The sequence below is a fragment of the Dendropsophus ebraccatus genome, chromosome 3 (genome assembly GCF_027789765.1).
Source record: "Dendropsophus ebraccatus isolate aDenEbr1 chromosome 3, aDenEbr1.pat, whole genome shotgun sequence".
Classification (NCBI taxonomy): domain Eukaryota; kingdom Metazoa; phylum Chordata; class Amphibia; order Anura; family Hylidae; genus Dendropsophus; species Dendropsophus ebraccatus.
In genome coordinates this window covers 3,254,124-3,267,472 of record NC_091456.1, presented here as the reverse complement: position 1 = coordinate 3,267,472, position 13,349 = coordinate 3,254,124, and the positions used below count along the sequence as shown (strand labels likewise).

General features: G+C 44.6%; 1 protein-coding gene across 5 annotated transcripts in view; it reads left to right on the top strand.

Moving 5' to 3' along the window:
* The window catches only part of LOC138786907 (golgin subfamily A member 6-like protein 25), an 81,697-nt gene that overhangs the window by 32,600 nt on the left and 35,748 nt on the right, over window positions 1–13,349 (top strand). For 4 of the 5 annotated variants that reach the window (XM_069963946.1, XM_069963944.1, XM_069963945.1 and 1 more), the window contains 10 exons: window positions 1,307–1,417; window positions 2,028–2,079; window positions 2,172–2,340; window positions 6,560–6,652; window positions 7,636–7,728; window positions 9,844–9,956; window positions 10,234–10,369; window positions 10,712–10,882; window positions 11,326–11,451; window positions 12,349–12,612. In XM_069963946.1, the coding sequence (XP_069820047.1) occupies window positions 1,307–1,417; window positions 2,028–2,079; window positions 2,172–2,340; window positions 6,560–6,652; window positions 7,636–7,728; window positions 9,844–9,956; window positions 10,234–10,369; window positions 10,712–10,882; window positions 11,326–11,451; window positions 12,349–12,612 (1,328 nt within the window). The remainder of the gene's footprint in view (window positions 1–1,306; window positions 1,418–2,027; window positions 2,080–2,171; window positions 2,341–6,559; window positions 6,653–7,635; window positions 7,729–9,843; window positions 9,957–10,233; window positions 10,370–10,711; window positions 10,883–11,325; window positions 11,452–12,348; window positions 12,613–13,349) is intronic. The other variant, XM_069963947.1, reaches the window with a different exon arrangement.

Below are 13,349 nucleotides of genomic sequence, written 5' to 3'. Positions count from 1 at the left end.
ACAATGTAATGTGGTATAGATGGTATACAGTATGTGTGACCCCTGTACAATGTAATGTGGTATAGATGGTATACAGTATATGTGACCCCTGTACAATGTAATGTGGTATAGATGGTATACAGTATGTGTGACCCCTGTACAATGTAATGTGGTATAGATGGTATACAGTATGTGTGACCCCTGTACAATGTAATGTGGTATAGATGGTATACAGTATATATGTGACCCCTGTACAATGTAATGTGGTATAGATGGTATACAGTATATATGTGACCCCTGTACAATGTAATGTGGTATAGATGGTATACAGTATATATGTGACCCCTGTACAATGTAATGTGGTATAGATGGTATACAGTATATATGTGACCCCTGTACAATGTAATGTAGTATAGATGGTATACAGTATGTGTGACTCCTGTACAATGTAATGTGGTATAGATGGTATACAGTATGTGTGACTCCTGTACAATGTAATGTGGTATAGATGGTATACAGTATATATGTGACCCCTGTACAATGTAATGTGGTATAGATGGTATACAGTATATGTGTCCCCTGTACAATGTCATGTGGTATAGATGGTATACAGTATATGTGACCTCTGTACAATGTCATGTGGTATAGATGGTATACAGTATGTGTGTGACCCCTGTACAATGTAATGTGGTATAGATGGTATACAGTATGTGTGTGACCCCTGTACAATGTAATGTGGTATAGATGGTATACAGTATATGTGACCCCTGTACAATGTCATGTGGTATAGATGGTATACAGTATATGTGACCCCTGTACAATGTCATGTGGTATAGATGGTATACAGGATGTGTGACCCCTGTACAATGTCATGTGGTATAGATGGTATACAGGATGTGTGACCCCTGTACAATGTAATGTGGTATAGATGGTATACAGTATGTGTGACTCCTGTACAAGTTAGGCCATGTTTACACAACATGAGACACTGGCCGCTCCGTGACCCGGACGGATCCATGGGCACTTGCATCCAAATTCCCTGCTGCTCACAATAGAGCGTGCGGCCAGAGCCGGGATTCCATAGAGGGCAGTACAGTGTAAGTTCAGTATTAATCACGGCCGCTATTTAAATGGCCATGATTAATACTGAACTAACGTTGTGTGAACATAGCCTTACTGGGTATTATCAATGATGTCATCAAGCAGATGGAAGGGACTTTTCACAGCGCCTAAAAAGCTTCTCGTATGAACAAGAAGGAGATGATTCCATATTGGGTTCCTAATTCCAGCCAATAACTCTGCATTTCGTCCCTCTCCGTCCCTCCAGGTGTTCCTGTGAAGAGTTTTGATGCTGTGACCGTTGACAGTGATCTGGACTCTGTGACAACCGAAAGAGTCCGGGATCACATCCGTAAAGCTCTGAGCAACAGCCGAGGAGGTGAGTGGCCGTTGTGCATTAATTTTAATGCCGTTTTTACTGAAACAGCGGACGTTATTTGTGCATTTTGTGAACATGGCTCAATCAATAAATTACATTCTTCTTCTTTGTTCTCTACCATTTTACATATTTTTCTGTATACTTAGGCCATGTTCTCACAATGTATGTTTTGTATAAATCACGGCCGTTGTTACAATTTGCAACAACAGCCATGATTTATACAAAACATACTTTCTATTTGGATGAATATAATCCCAACTGGAGTGTATACACTTAGTATACCCTTGGGCCAGGATTCCACTTAGATGTCAGTTTTCTGCGGCCACTATTCAATGAATTGCGGCCGCACAGAACATGTCAGTTCACACAATGGAGAGTGCAGCTCCGGCCGCACTCTCCATTGTGTGCAACAGTGAATTGAAGATCAAGATAAATGAAGATCATCGGGCCGGTAATACAGTACTGTCCGGGATGATCTTCTCTGACACCGGCCGTTCTCGTGTGCCCGTTAGCTGCTATAACTCTTGTGTCGGTTACAGTGAATGTCTCTTTTATGTGTCGCCATCTTTACACCACTGTATATATAATCCTATCACTTATTCTTTGACAGACGCCAGTCACAAGGCTAGAAGGTTTACACGCAGTAAGAGCAGCTCAGGACGGTAGGTTCTATCATTTCTACTGAATTCTTTTATCAGTCGCCTCTTTAACTTATTTTATCCACTGATCCAATAAAACTTTTTTTTTTCTTCAGATATTCTGATTTTAGTAAAGTTTCCACTGATGATGAGGAAGACTTTGATAGATCACTTATAAAAGGAGAATTGAAGGAGAACGGTTCTAAGCGGTGGATCTCCAGCCCTCCAAAATATGCAGAGTCCCCCCAAAAAAGTTATGCAAAGGGGTTTCCCAGTGACATTCTGGTGGGTAGATACAGTGGGGGTCACATGGGAGAATTGGGCTTTTTCTCATTAGTACTTTATGTAACCTTGCAGTGATCCACACTCATTCCTGTTATTCCAAATATTTGCAGAAATTAATAGTACAAGAGATTTTCAGAAACTCTGTAATAGGTTTTATTACTTTCTGTCCTCAAAAACCTGTTTCCCAGGCCAACCTGTTTTTATCAGGCAAAGTCTAAATTACAGAGAAGTAAAGTGAAGACAGGTTTGCTAAGTCCATTATAACCTATGGAGGGGGGAGGGGCCGAGGGGGATGAGTGAGCAGGGAGAGCAGAGAAGCAGCTGTCTGGCCACATAAACCACTGGATTCACAGGTCAGAAAGGTCAGTGCTTATCTGGGAGCTTGGTGAGAGAAGATTTTAGAATGATGTGCTGTGCACGGCTGCCTTCTCTCCTCTCTGTGCTCACTCATCCCCCTCGGGCCCTCCCCTCTCCGTAGAGCAGGGGTACTCAACAAATTTTAGTGAGGGTCCACTTACCGGGGTCTATTGTCAGGTGAAGGTCCGAGCTGAACATCAGTAGGGAACGTGTTTTGTTACTTTTCACAAACGTTGTTCAACTATTTACATACAGAATTGCTGCTTATTAGTGGGAAAACTGACATTTTTTCTCTCTCACCAGTCCTTTGAAATTAGGTACAAAGGGGGTGACTGCCCTAGTATTATATAGCCCCCTTGTGCGCTCTCTTCCAGTAGTATATAGCCCCCTGTGCACTCTCCCCCACTAGTATATAGCCCCCCTGTGAGTTCCCCCTGTAGTATATAGCCCCCCCTGTGCTCTCTCCCCCAGTAGTATAGCCCCCCTGTGAGCTCCCCCTGTAGTATATAGCCCCCCCTGTGCTCTCTCCCCCAGTAGTATAGCCCCCCTGTGAGCTCCCCCCTGTAGTATATAGCCCCCATGTGCTCTCTCCCCCAGTAGTATATAGCCCCCTATGCACTTTCCCCCTGTAGTATATAGCCCCTCTGTGCGCTCTCCCTCTGTAGTATATAGCCCCCCTGTGCACTCTCCCCCTGTAGTATACAGCCCCCCCTGTGAGCTCCCCTGTAGTATATAGCCCCCCTATTTTCCCCCCAGTGGTATATAGCCCCCCTGTTGCTCCCCCAGTAGTATATAGCCCCCCTGTGTGCTCTCCCCAGTAGTATAAAGTCCCCCTGTGCACTCTCCCCCAGTAGTATAAGGCCCCCCTGTGCGCTCCCCCAGTAATATATAGCCCCCCTGTGCGCTCTCCCCTGTAGTATATAGCCCCCCGTGCGCTCTCCCCCAGTAGTATGTAGCCCCCTGTGTGCTCTCCCCTGTAGTATATAGCCCCCCGTGCGCACTCCCTCAGTAGTATATAGCCCCCTGTGTGCTCTCCCACTGTAGTATATAGCCCCCCTGTGCGCTCTCCCCCTCCCATATAGCCCCCATGTGCGCTCTCCCTCTCCCATATAGCCCCCCTGTGCACTCTCCCCCTCCCATATAGCCCCTCTGTGCGCTCTCTCCTGTAGTATATAGCCCCCTGTGCGCTCTCTCCCTACCATATAGCTGCGCTGTGCGCTCTCCCCCTCCAATATAACCCCTCTGTGCGCTCTCCCCTGTAGTATATAGCCCCCCTGTACATGTCGTCTAGACAAAAAAAACCAAAGCACAACTCACCTAGAACCTCGATCCCCCGCTGCGGCTGTCTTCTTCTCTTCTCCTGTCGGCCCGGTCCCCGGCTGATACACCGATGGCCTGCTCTACTGGAAGTACAGGACGGCGGCGTACACTGAGGTCACTTGTGCGCGCTCTGCTGGGGAATCCCCGGGACGTCCCCAGAGAGCGCGTATCAGCCAGGGGCCGGGCCGACACTGCCCCCAGCTCCACAGGCGTACTGAAATCTAAGGACAGTACGCCTATGGGGAGGCAGTGCAGTGGGGGAGCGGGACACATGGGGGCCACCGGATCCGGACAGCCGGCCCCCAGACTGCGGTCCGCCAGTTGAGGACCCCTGCCGTAGAGCATAATGGACACAGAAATCCTGCGTCTTCTGAAGTGGAGGAGGGGGTAGGAAAACAGCTTTCTGAGGAAAGAAGGAAACTCTTTTGCTTAAAGAAGAAGTCCGGTGAAAATTTTTATTAAAGTATTGTATTGCCCCGGAAAAGTTATACAAATCACCCAAAACAACTTATTACAGGAAATGCTTATACAGTGCTTTTTTCCCTGCACTTACTACTGCATCAAGGCTTCACTTCCTGGATAACATGGTGATGTCACTTCCTGGATAACATGGTGATGTCACGACCCAAATCCCAGAGCTGTGCGGCTGTGGCTGCTGGAGAGGATGATGGCAGGGGGACACTGAGGGACACAGGGCACTGGAGGGACACTGAGCATCTCCCTGCCATCATCCTCTCCAGCAGCCACAGCCCGCACAGCTCTGGGAGTTGGGTCGTGACATCACCATGTTATCCAGGAAGTGAAGCCTTGATGCAGTAGTAAGTCCAGGGAAAAAAAGCACTTTATGTGTATTTCCCGTAATAAGTGTATATTGGCAATTTTTATAACTTTTGGGGGGCAATACAATTCTTTGATAACATTTTTCACCGGACTTCTCCTTTAATAAAACCTATTACAGAGTTTCTTATAATCTCTTGTACTATTGATCCTTACTGATTTCTGAAAAATGACACAGTTAATGGATTCACCTGTACTTGTTGTCTGGGGTTAGCTTTTGACAGTGAAATGTTTTCCGGCTATGGTACGAAAAACTATTTAGAAATGTGTCCTCAGCTCCGCTTTCTAGTCTCAGTCTTGGGTCCTTTTGCTTCGGCCTGTGATCGACTGCGGACACTTCCCTGTGATGGGACGGAGACAGGATGATCCCCACAGCGGTACAGGGCTCTGACAGATCAGCGGAGGGGAAGTGAGGACACAATTTGTATTATTTTTACTCCAGTTTGATCACATTTCACTGTAAAAAGTAAATGCCCAGGATATCCCCAGGCTACGCTCACACAGGATTTCCATCAGGTTTTTCGTAACCAAAATCAGGAACCGACAGCCAAATATAATGGAAAGATTTGCATTTTTTTGTGTTTTCAACCCAATCCTGGTTTTGGTTGAAAAAAGTCTGATGGAAATACTATGTGTGAACATAGCCCTAGAGTGTAGCAACGTGCAGGGATTTATATTGCAGATATAGTTGTACATATAGTTGTAAGATTACAGCTCTTCACCTTCTATTAACCTATAATCACGTTCATCAGAATATGAACCTTCTCCTAGAATTCATGTTTATCCACAGCCGTCATAGTAATATGTACCGACCTGTAGCGGCTGCTGGGGTGAAAGTGGTTTACATGAGATGTGCAGGACTCCTAGATCTGTGTGTATATATATATCTATATATAACACCAGCCCTATGGATAATTGTGGGGGGAGACACTTACTCTCCAGCTTGTATGTATTCAGTGCTTCCTGCTGTCACTCAGGTCTCTTTGGTTGTAATTGTATAAATGACGGTAATGATGGTGTAATATATAGTCATAGATAGTGATAGATATATAAGCTGTAGATTTATAGTCATCTCTAATGTATCACACTGAATGGTCATCATCATCATCATGACTTGGGGAGCAAGGAACTGAGAAATGTAAAAAATAAATCCTTAATCCTATCTGTTCTGTGCCGTCAGTGTGCCGTCAGTGTGCCGTCAGTGTGCCGTCAGTGTGCCGTCAGTGTGCCGTCAGTGTGCTGTCAGTGTGCTGTCAGTGTGCTGTGCTTAGTTATACTGTGGAGCATCCCCCACTTCTATACATTTCATAGCTAAGAACTTTGTATTCAGGACTGTGGGTAATGTGGATGGACCATTCTAAATAGTACAACATGGAGTTGCAGAGTTGATTTGGGGATAGATAGTTGTGAAGTAACATAACACAGCGGGGGTCTCTGTAGAAGTAACATAACACAGCGGGGGTCTCTGTAGAAGTAACATAACACAGCGGGGGTCTCTGTAGAAGTAACATAACACAGCGGGGGTCTCTGTAGAAGTAACATAACACAGCGGGGGTCTCTGTAGAAGTAACATAACACAGCGGGGGTCTCTGTAGAAGTAACATAACACAGCGGGGGTCTCTGTAGAAGTAATATAACACAGCGGGGGTCTCTGTAAAAGATTTCTTCGCGTTCCACCTGTAATATGAGGCGCTTTTTCTTTCAGCGCTCCCCTGAGCAAACACCGAGCAGGAGATTCACCGAGAAACTTACAAAGGAACAGGGGATACTGGAGGAAACTATGGCCAAACTCTGCAGGGTAAGTACTATACACAGATGGGAGTGCAGAGATGTAAGATAAAGCACTAATACTACTTACAGGGCAAACTGGTGCTGTGGGGGTAGTAGCCTCGTCCCAGTGCACCAACCTGCCTTACTAGCCCAGGGATTTCACTACAAACTGGAAGGAAATGGCACTGACTATAAAGGTGGGAGACTTCTCTATATCCTCAGTGCCCCCTGCTCTATAGGGACATATCAGCAGGCGAGGTTTGTTGTTTCCCTTTAAAGGCGAACTATCAGCAGATTACAACCTAACCTGCTTATATGTCCCTATTGTGCAGAAGACGCTCAGGAGGACGGTATGTGTCTTCCCTTCATCCTCTGTGCCGTTCCTGTGCTGTTAGCAGCGTAGTCCTCGATCCGGAGCAACATTAGGAACACTTCCCTTTCCCCAGAGTGCTGATCTGGCCCACCCCTCCATTGACTATGATCAGAAGGAGTGGGCCGGCTCGGCGCTCTGGGGGTGGGCAGTGCTCCTAATGGTGCTCCGGACCAAGGATTCAACTACTAACAGGAGGAAGGTAAGAGACATATCATCATTCTCAGCGTCTCCTGGACAGTTAGGACAGATCAGCAGGTTACATTCATTGTTTGTGAGAGTTCAAAAGTATCAGCTCACCCACAGTTCCACTTGTCTGCTCACATCTACCTTTGGTCATGTGAGCAAGGGCGCATGCGTCCGAAACGCTTCATCACAGACGAAGGGGTGAAAACTGAAATAAAGCAATAGCAGAAGTTTTACTGACAAGTGCTGGATCAAGTTGTCTTTCTTATGTACATTCATTGTTTCCCTTTAAGGTTTTTTGAGCGTCCATAGTAAGACTGGATGACAAATATGAAAGACCTATCATCTTCTCAGATTATCTTTCTGATTCATATTAGTCCTATACCCTGTATTGTTATATAGTATATCTATATTCTTGTTTATAATAAGACTAAAAATGTATATTCTTGTTATAGGATGTGGCATGTGAAGAAGAACGCTTGTCACAGAGGAGATCGCAGTACCGGGAGGCCGAGCAGCTCCTCAATGAGATCCTGCAGCAGAAAAAGGTAACGTCTAACCTACAGGTTATGGAATCTTGGAAATTTGAGCCGTACCTTGTCCTCTCACGTCTCTGCAGATAGATATATATATATATATATATATATATATATATATATATATATATATACACACACTACCGTTCAAAAGTTTGGGGTCACCCAAACAGTTTTGTGTTTCCATGAAAAGTCCCACTTCTTCACCACCATACGTTGTGAAATGAATAGAAAATAGAGACAAGACATTGACAAGGTTAGAAATAATGATTTGTATGTGAAATAACATTGTTCTTCCATCACACTTTGCTTCCGTCCCAGAATCCTCCTTTTGCAGCAATTCCAGCATTGCACACCTTTGGCATTCTAGCTATTAATCTGTTGGGGTAAGCTGGAGAAATTGCCCCCCACGCTTCTAGAAGCAGCTCCCACAAGTTGGATTGGTTGGATGGGCACTTCTGGCGTACCATACGGTCCAGCTGCTCCCACAACAGCTCAATGGGGTGGTGATCTGGTGACTGCGCTGGCCACTCCATTACCTAGGATAGAATACCAGCTGCTGCTTCTGCTGGAAATAGTTCTTGCACAATTTGGAGGTGTTTAGGGTCATTGTCCTGTTGTAGGATGAAATTGGCTCCAACCAAGCGCTGCCCACTGGGTATGGCATGGCGGTGCAGAGTGATCGCCTTCCTTATTCACAATCCCTTTTACCCTGTACAAATCTCCCACCTTACCAGCACCAACCCCAGACCATCACATGACCTCCACCATGCTAACAGATGGCGTCAGGCATTCTTCCAGCATCTTCTCATTTCTTCTGCGTCTCACAAACGTTCTTCTTTATGATCCAAACACCTCAAACTTGGATTCATCCGTCCACAACACTTTTTTCCAGTCTTCCTCTGTCCAATCTCTGTGTTCTTTTGCCCATCTTAATCTTTTTCTTTTATTGGCCAGTCTCAGATATGGCTTTTTCTGCCCTGAAGCCCCAAATCCTGCAGTCGCCTCTTCACTGTAGATGGTGACACTGGTGTTTTGCGGGTACTATGTAATGAAGATGCCAGGTGGGGACCTGTGAGGCTTCTGTTTCTCAAACTAGAGACTCTAATGTGCTTATCTTCTCGCTTAGTTGTGCAACGCGGCCTCCCACTTCTTTTTCTACTCTGGTTAGAGCCTGTTTGTGCTGTCCTCTGAAGGGAGTAGTACACACCGTTGTAGGAAATCTTCAATTTCTTAGCAATTTCTCGCATGGAATAGCCTTCATTTCTAAGAACAAGAATAGACTGTCAAGTTTCAGATGAAAGTTCTCTTTTTCTGGCCATTTTGAGCGTTTAATTGACCCCACAAATGTGATGCTCCAGAAACACAATCTGCTCAAAGGAAGGTCAGTTTTGTAGCTTCTGTAACGAGCTAGACTGTTTTCAGATGTGTGAACATGATTGCACAAGGGTTTTCTAATCGTCAATTAGCCTTCTGAGCCAATGAGCAAACACATTGTACCATTAGAAGACTGGAGTGCTGGAAATGGGCCTCTATACACCTATGTAGATATTGCAACAAAAACCAGACATTTGCAGCTAGAATAGTCATTTACCACATTAGCAATGTATAGAGTGGGTTTGTTCAAATTTAGGACTAGTTTAAAGTTATCTTCATTGAAAAGTACAGTGATTTTCCTTAAAAAATAAGGACATTTCAATGTGACCCCAAACTTTTGAACGGTAGTGTGTATATATATATATATATATGCTTCAGCCCTGTCTCTGCTATATATACACACACTTCAGCCCCATCTCTGCAAAGATATATATATATATATATATATATATGCAGATATACATATACACTTATACACTTCAGCCCTATCTCTGCATCATATATATATGCTTAAGCCCCATCTCTGCAGAAATATATATATATATATATATATATATATATATATATATATACGCCTCGGGCCCATCTCTGCAGATATATATATACACTTTAGATGGAGCCTTCATAAATGCTGCTCAGAGTTTTGCACTTTAGGATGAGCGTATTTGCTGCTTAGTTACATCATCACACATAGACGGTAACATGTAGTTGTGACATATGGTTAGAGATTTCCCGCTCTGTCTGTAATAGGAGGCTTACCACGAGCTGCAGTCCCTGCGTCACATGCTAGAAGGTACCCAGAAAGAAGCGGTGAAGATAGAGTCACGTGTGAGGGAGAGCCAGATCACCGAGGAGGACGTCAGGTAACAGCAAAACCCCAAAAAGGGGCAAATGTTTTCATGGATGTTAGCCGGTTTTCTTGCACTCCCCCCTCCCCCACACACACAATTTTTCGATACAAGTCTGGGTTCACACTGCGTGTTCTTCATCCTTTTTTTTCATCCGGCTTTGCAAACTCCCCCCCCCCCCCCCCCCCCCCAAAAAAAAAAAAAATAAAAAAATAGAAAGAAAGAATAATAATAATCACTCTCCATTGATTGTTGATGGTTCTACATTTACCATTTACTTTGTTGTCTATAGGCGTGAACTAGTGATCCTGGAGTACAAGCGCAGCGAGTACATGAAGGAACTGCAGGAACTAGAGCTGGAACTGGAGTCTATACGACAGCAATGCTCCAGTACTCACAGCAGCCAAGTGGCCGGCTTCCAGTACGAGGTATCAGCACGACATATAATGGCGGCAAACCTCATGTTTAGAGATGAGTGAACCTGGAGCAGCTGGAGTCGATCCGAACCCGAGCGTTCGGCATTTGATTAGCGCTGGCTGCTGAAGTTGGATAAAGCCCTAAGGCTATGTGGAAATCATGGATATAGTCATTGGCTGTATCCATGTTTTCCAGACAACCTTAGAGCTTTATCCAAGTTCAGCAGCCCCCGCTAATCACATGCCGAACGATCGGGTTCGGATCGCCTCAAACCCAAACCCGTTTCGCTCATCTCTAATCATGTTATATAATAGAATGAAGAACTTCTTCTACCTCTTCTACCTCCCACATAGATCTCCTCTTTGAAAACCGAGAGAGACGAGTTGAAGGCGCGGCTGCGACATCTGGAGGGAAGCCTGACGTTCATGGAAAGACAGGAACTGGAACGTCAGCTGAACAACGCAAAGTCTGAGCTGTTCTCAGAGCAGCGATCGTCCAGAGCGAAGATTGAGAAGTTACAGGAGGTAAACGGAAAAACAATATGGATTGTACTGTCCTGTCAATGAGCGACAACATTCTTATGTATACAGACGGAATGGAATATGTTACTATGGCTGGGTTCACACTGTTTTTGCAATCCGTTTTGTTTCATCCGTTTTTCCAAAAAAACTTTTGATCCGGTCTTCCATTGACTTCCATTATTTAAAAAAAAAAAAACACATTAAAATGGTTGCGTTTTTTTAAGTGTACACAAAAATGTGGTTGACCATATTTTTGTGTACACTAAAATCTATTTTGATCCAGTTTTTTATATAATGGAAAAACTAATCAAAATGGATGGTGCACAATTGCATCCAGTTTTCTATGCGTTTTTTTTTTTTTTTTTTTTTTGCAAAAACAGATGAAAAAAAACAGACTGCAAAACATAGTTTATAAAACTATCTATGAGCTGTGATTCTCTGTGCAGAGCCTGGAGGAGTGTCAGAGCAAGCTGGGAGAATCCCGGGCGCATTGCGATGAGAAGCAGGAGAAGAACAGGCAGCTTAAGTCTCAGCTTCGGGAGCTTGAGAAGAAGTACGAGACCCAAATCCAGGTAAATCCGTGCTGGCTGATGTATGTGCATAATATACCGCCCTCTTATTGTCGGTGGTGCTTGATGAATATCACCTTAAAGGGACAGTGTCATCAGAAAATTACTTACTGTATAAATAATGGTTTTATATTAAACATTTTTTAAGAATTTTGGGTGACATTTTTCCTAATTTTCCATTTTTCTATCTATATTATAAAATAATCCTGATATTTTGCAGTTCTCATTCTCACCACTGGGGCTTAAACTAAGCTAATACTTCCTGTTGTGTCTGTGGTGATAAGAGGAGGCTGCTGTAAAGTGATCTGTACAGCATTGCTGCATCATGTGACCCCAGTAGATAGAGGAGACAATAGCAGCTCCCTGTGGAATGACCTCTTCACAGGTCATAGAGTGCGCTTGGTAATGTCTCACATTCATCTCAAGGGGACAGAGTCTGTCTATTGCCGTCTATGTCCATGAGTCTTGCTGTAAAGCATGTCACAAACTGCTGTTAAGAACAGCCTGGGGAATATGGCCGCCCCCATAACAATGCACAAATAGTGAAATTTAAAAAAACAAACAAACTGAAAATAGAAACAGGTTAAACTAAAAGAACAAGTTTTAGTATTTTGACTCTAATCAGCAAAGGAAAATTTAGGTGACACATTTCTTTTAAATGAAAACTTTGGCTAAATGTAAAAATCCAGGGTTGGCGAGGGATGGTGGGAACATAATAAAAAAGGTATACTTACCTGTCCCAGTGCCATCGATCACAGTCCCCCACCGGTGTATCTCCCAGTCCTGTGACGGCAGAACCCAGCTCAGAAATGTTGTTGTGTTTGTAGTGGAGTTGCTATTGTTTTAGTTGTTTGTTTATTTAGGTGTTTTTTCTCACATTTTTAATTCACTGAATGATAGACGCAGGCAGAAGAAGCCAATGAGCAGAAAGACATGTACATGCAGCAGATAAGTGAGCTGAGTGGCCAGGCCAAGGAGCAGAGCACAAGGATTGCTTCCCTGGAGAAGATCCTGTCTGAGAAGGAACTAGAGCTGCTGAAGCTGAGGGACATTATTTCATCAGTGAGAGCTGAGAAGGAAGCTGAGATGGTGGCCGCGGAGGTCCTGAAAGAAGAACACAGTAAGCGACTGGAGGAACTTCAACTCCAGCATCAGCAAGACAGGGTAAGGATGGCCGTCCAGCTTACATGCTGCTTTGTCCTCAACACTTACCATACCAATACCCAGGGGCGGTCTTGGCATTTCTGGGGCCCCAAGCAAAGTCATGTCTGGGGCCCCCCCATGCCCCCCCTCCTCGACATGCGCTGCCCCCCCCCCCCAGTAGTCCTCTTATAACCCTCTTACCACCATACAGAGATTACATATCACCTCAAAACTGCTCTGAACAAAACAGGAAGATATTACCAATGATGCCATAACATAATACTGCCACACCATGACCCCTATCACTACAGACCCTATAACAGAGTGCAGTTACATCCAGTGACTTACAGGAGGCGTCTTCTCTGATCAGCGTCTTTTACTTTTTTTTCTTTCTCTCTCCATCCAGCGTGGGCCACCTTGAAGTCTTCTCCCGGCTGGTAATCTTCCCTCCAGAATCTGTCAGAGAAATATTTTAGGCTCCAACACATACAGTAGTTAGGTCCCCTGTACCCCTATATAGTAGTTACGCCCCTCTGTGCCCCCACAGATTAAAGGTGTCCCTGTGCCCCCACTTAATAATTAGGTATGTTCTGTGCCCCAGTATAGTAGTAAGGCATATAGGCACTTCTGTGCAGTCCCAATGTAATTAAGACCGCTGTGTGCTGCCCCCAGTTATATAGACCCCTTGTGCGCTGCCGACAGTAGTAAATACCACTTGTGTGCTGCCCCCAGTAGTATATACCTCTTGTGTGCTGTCC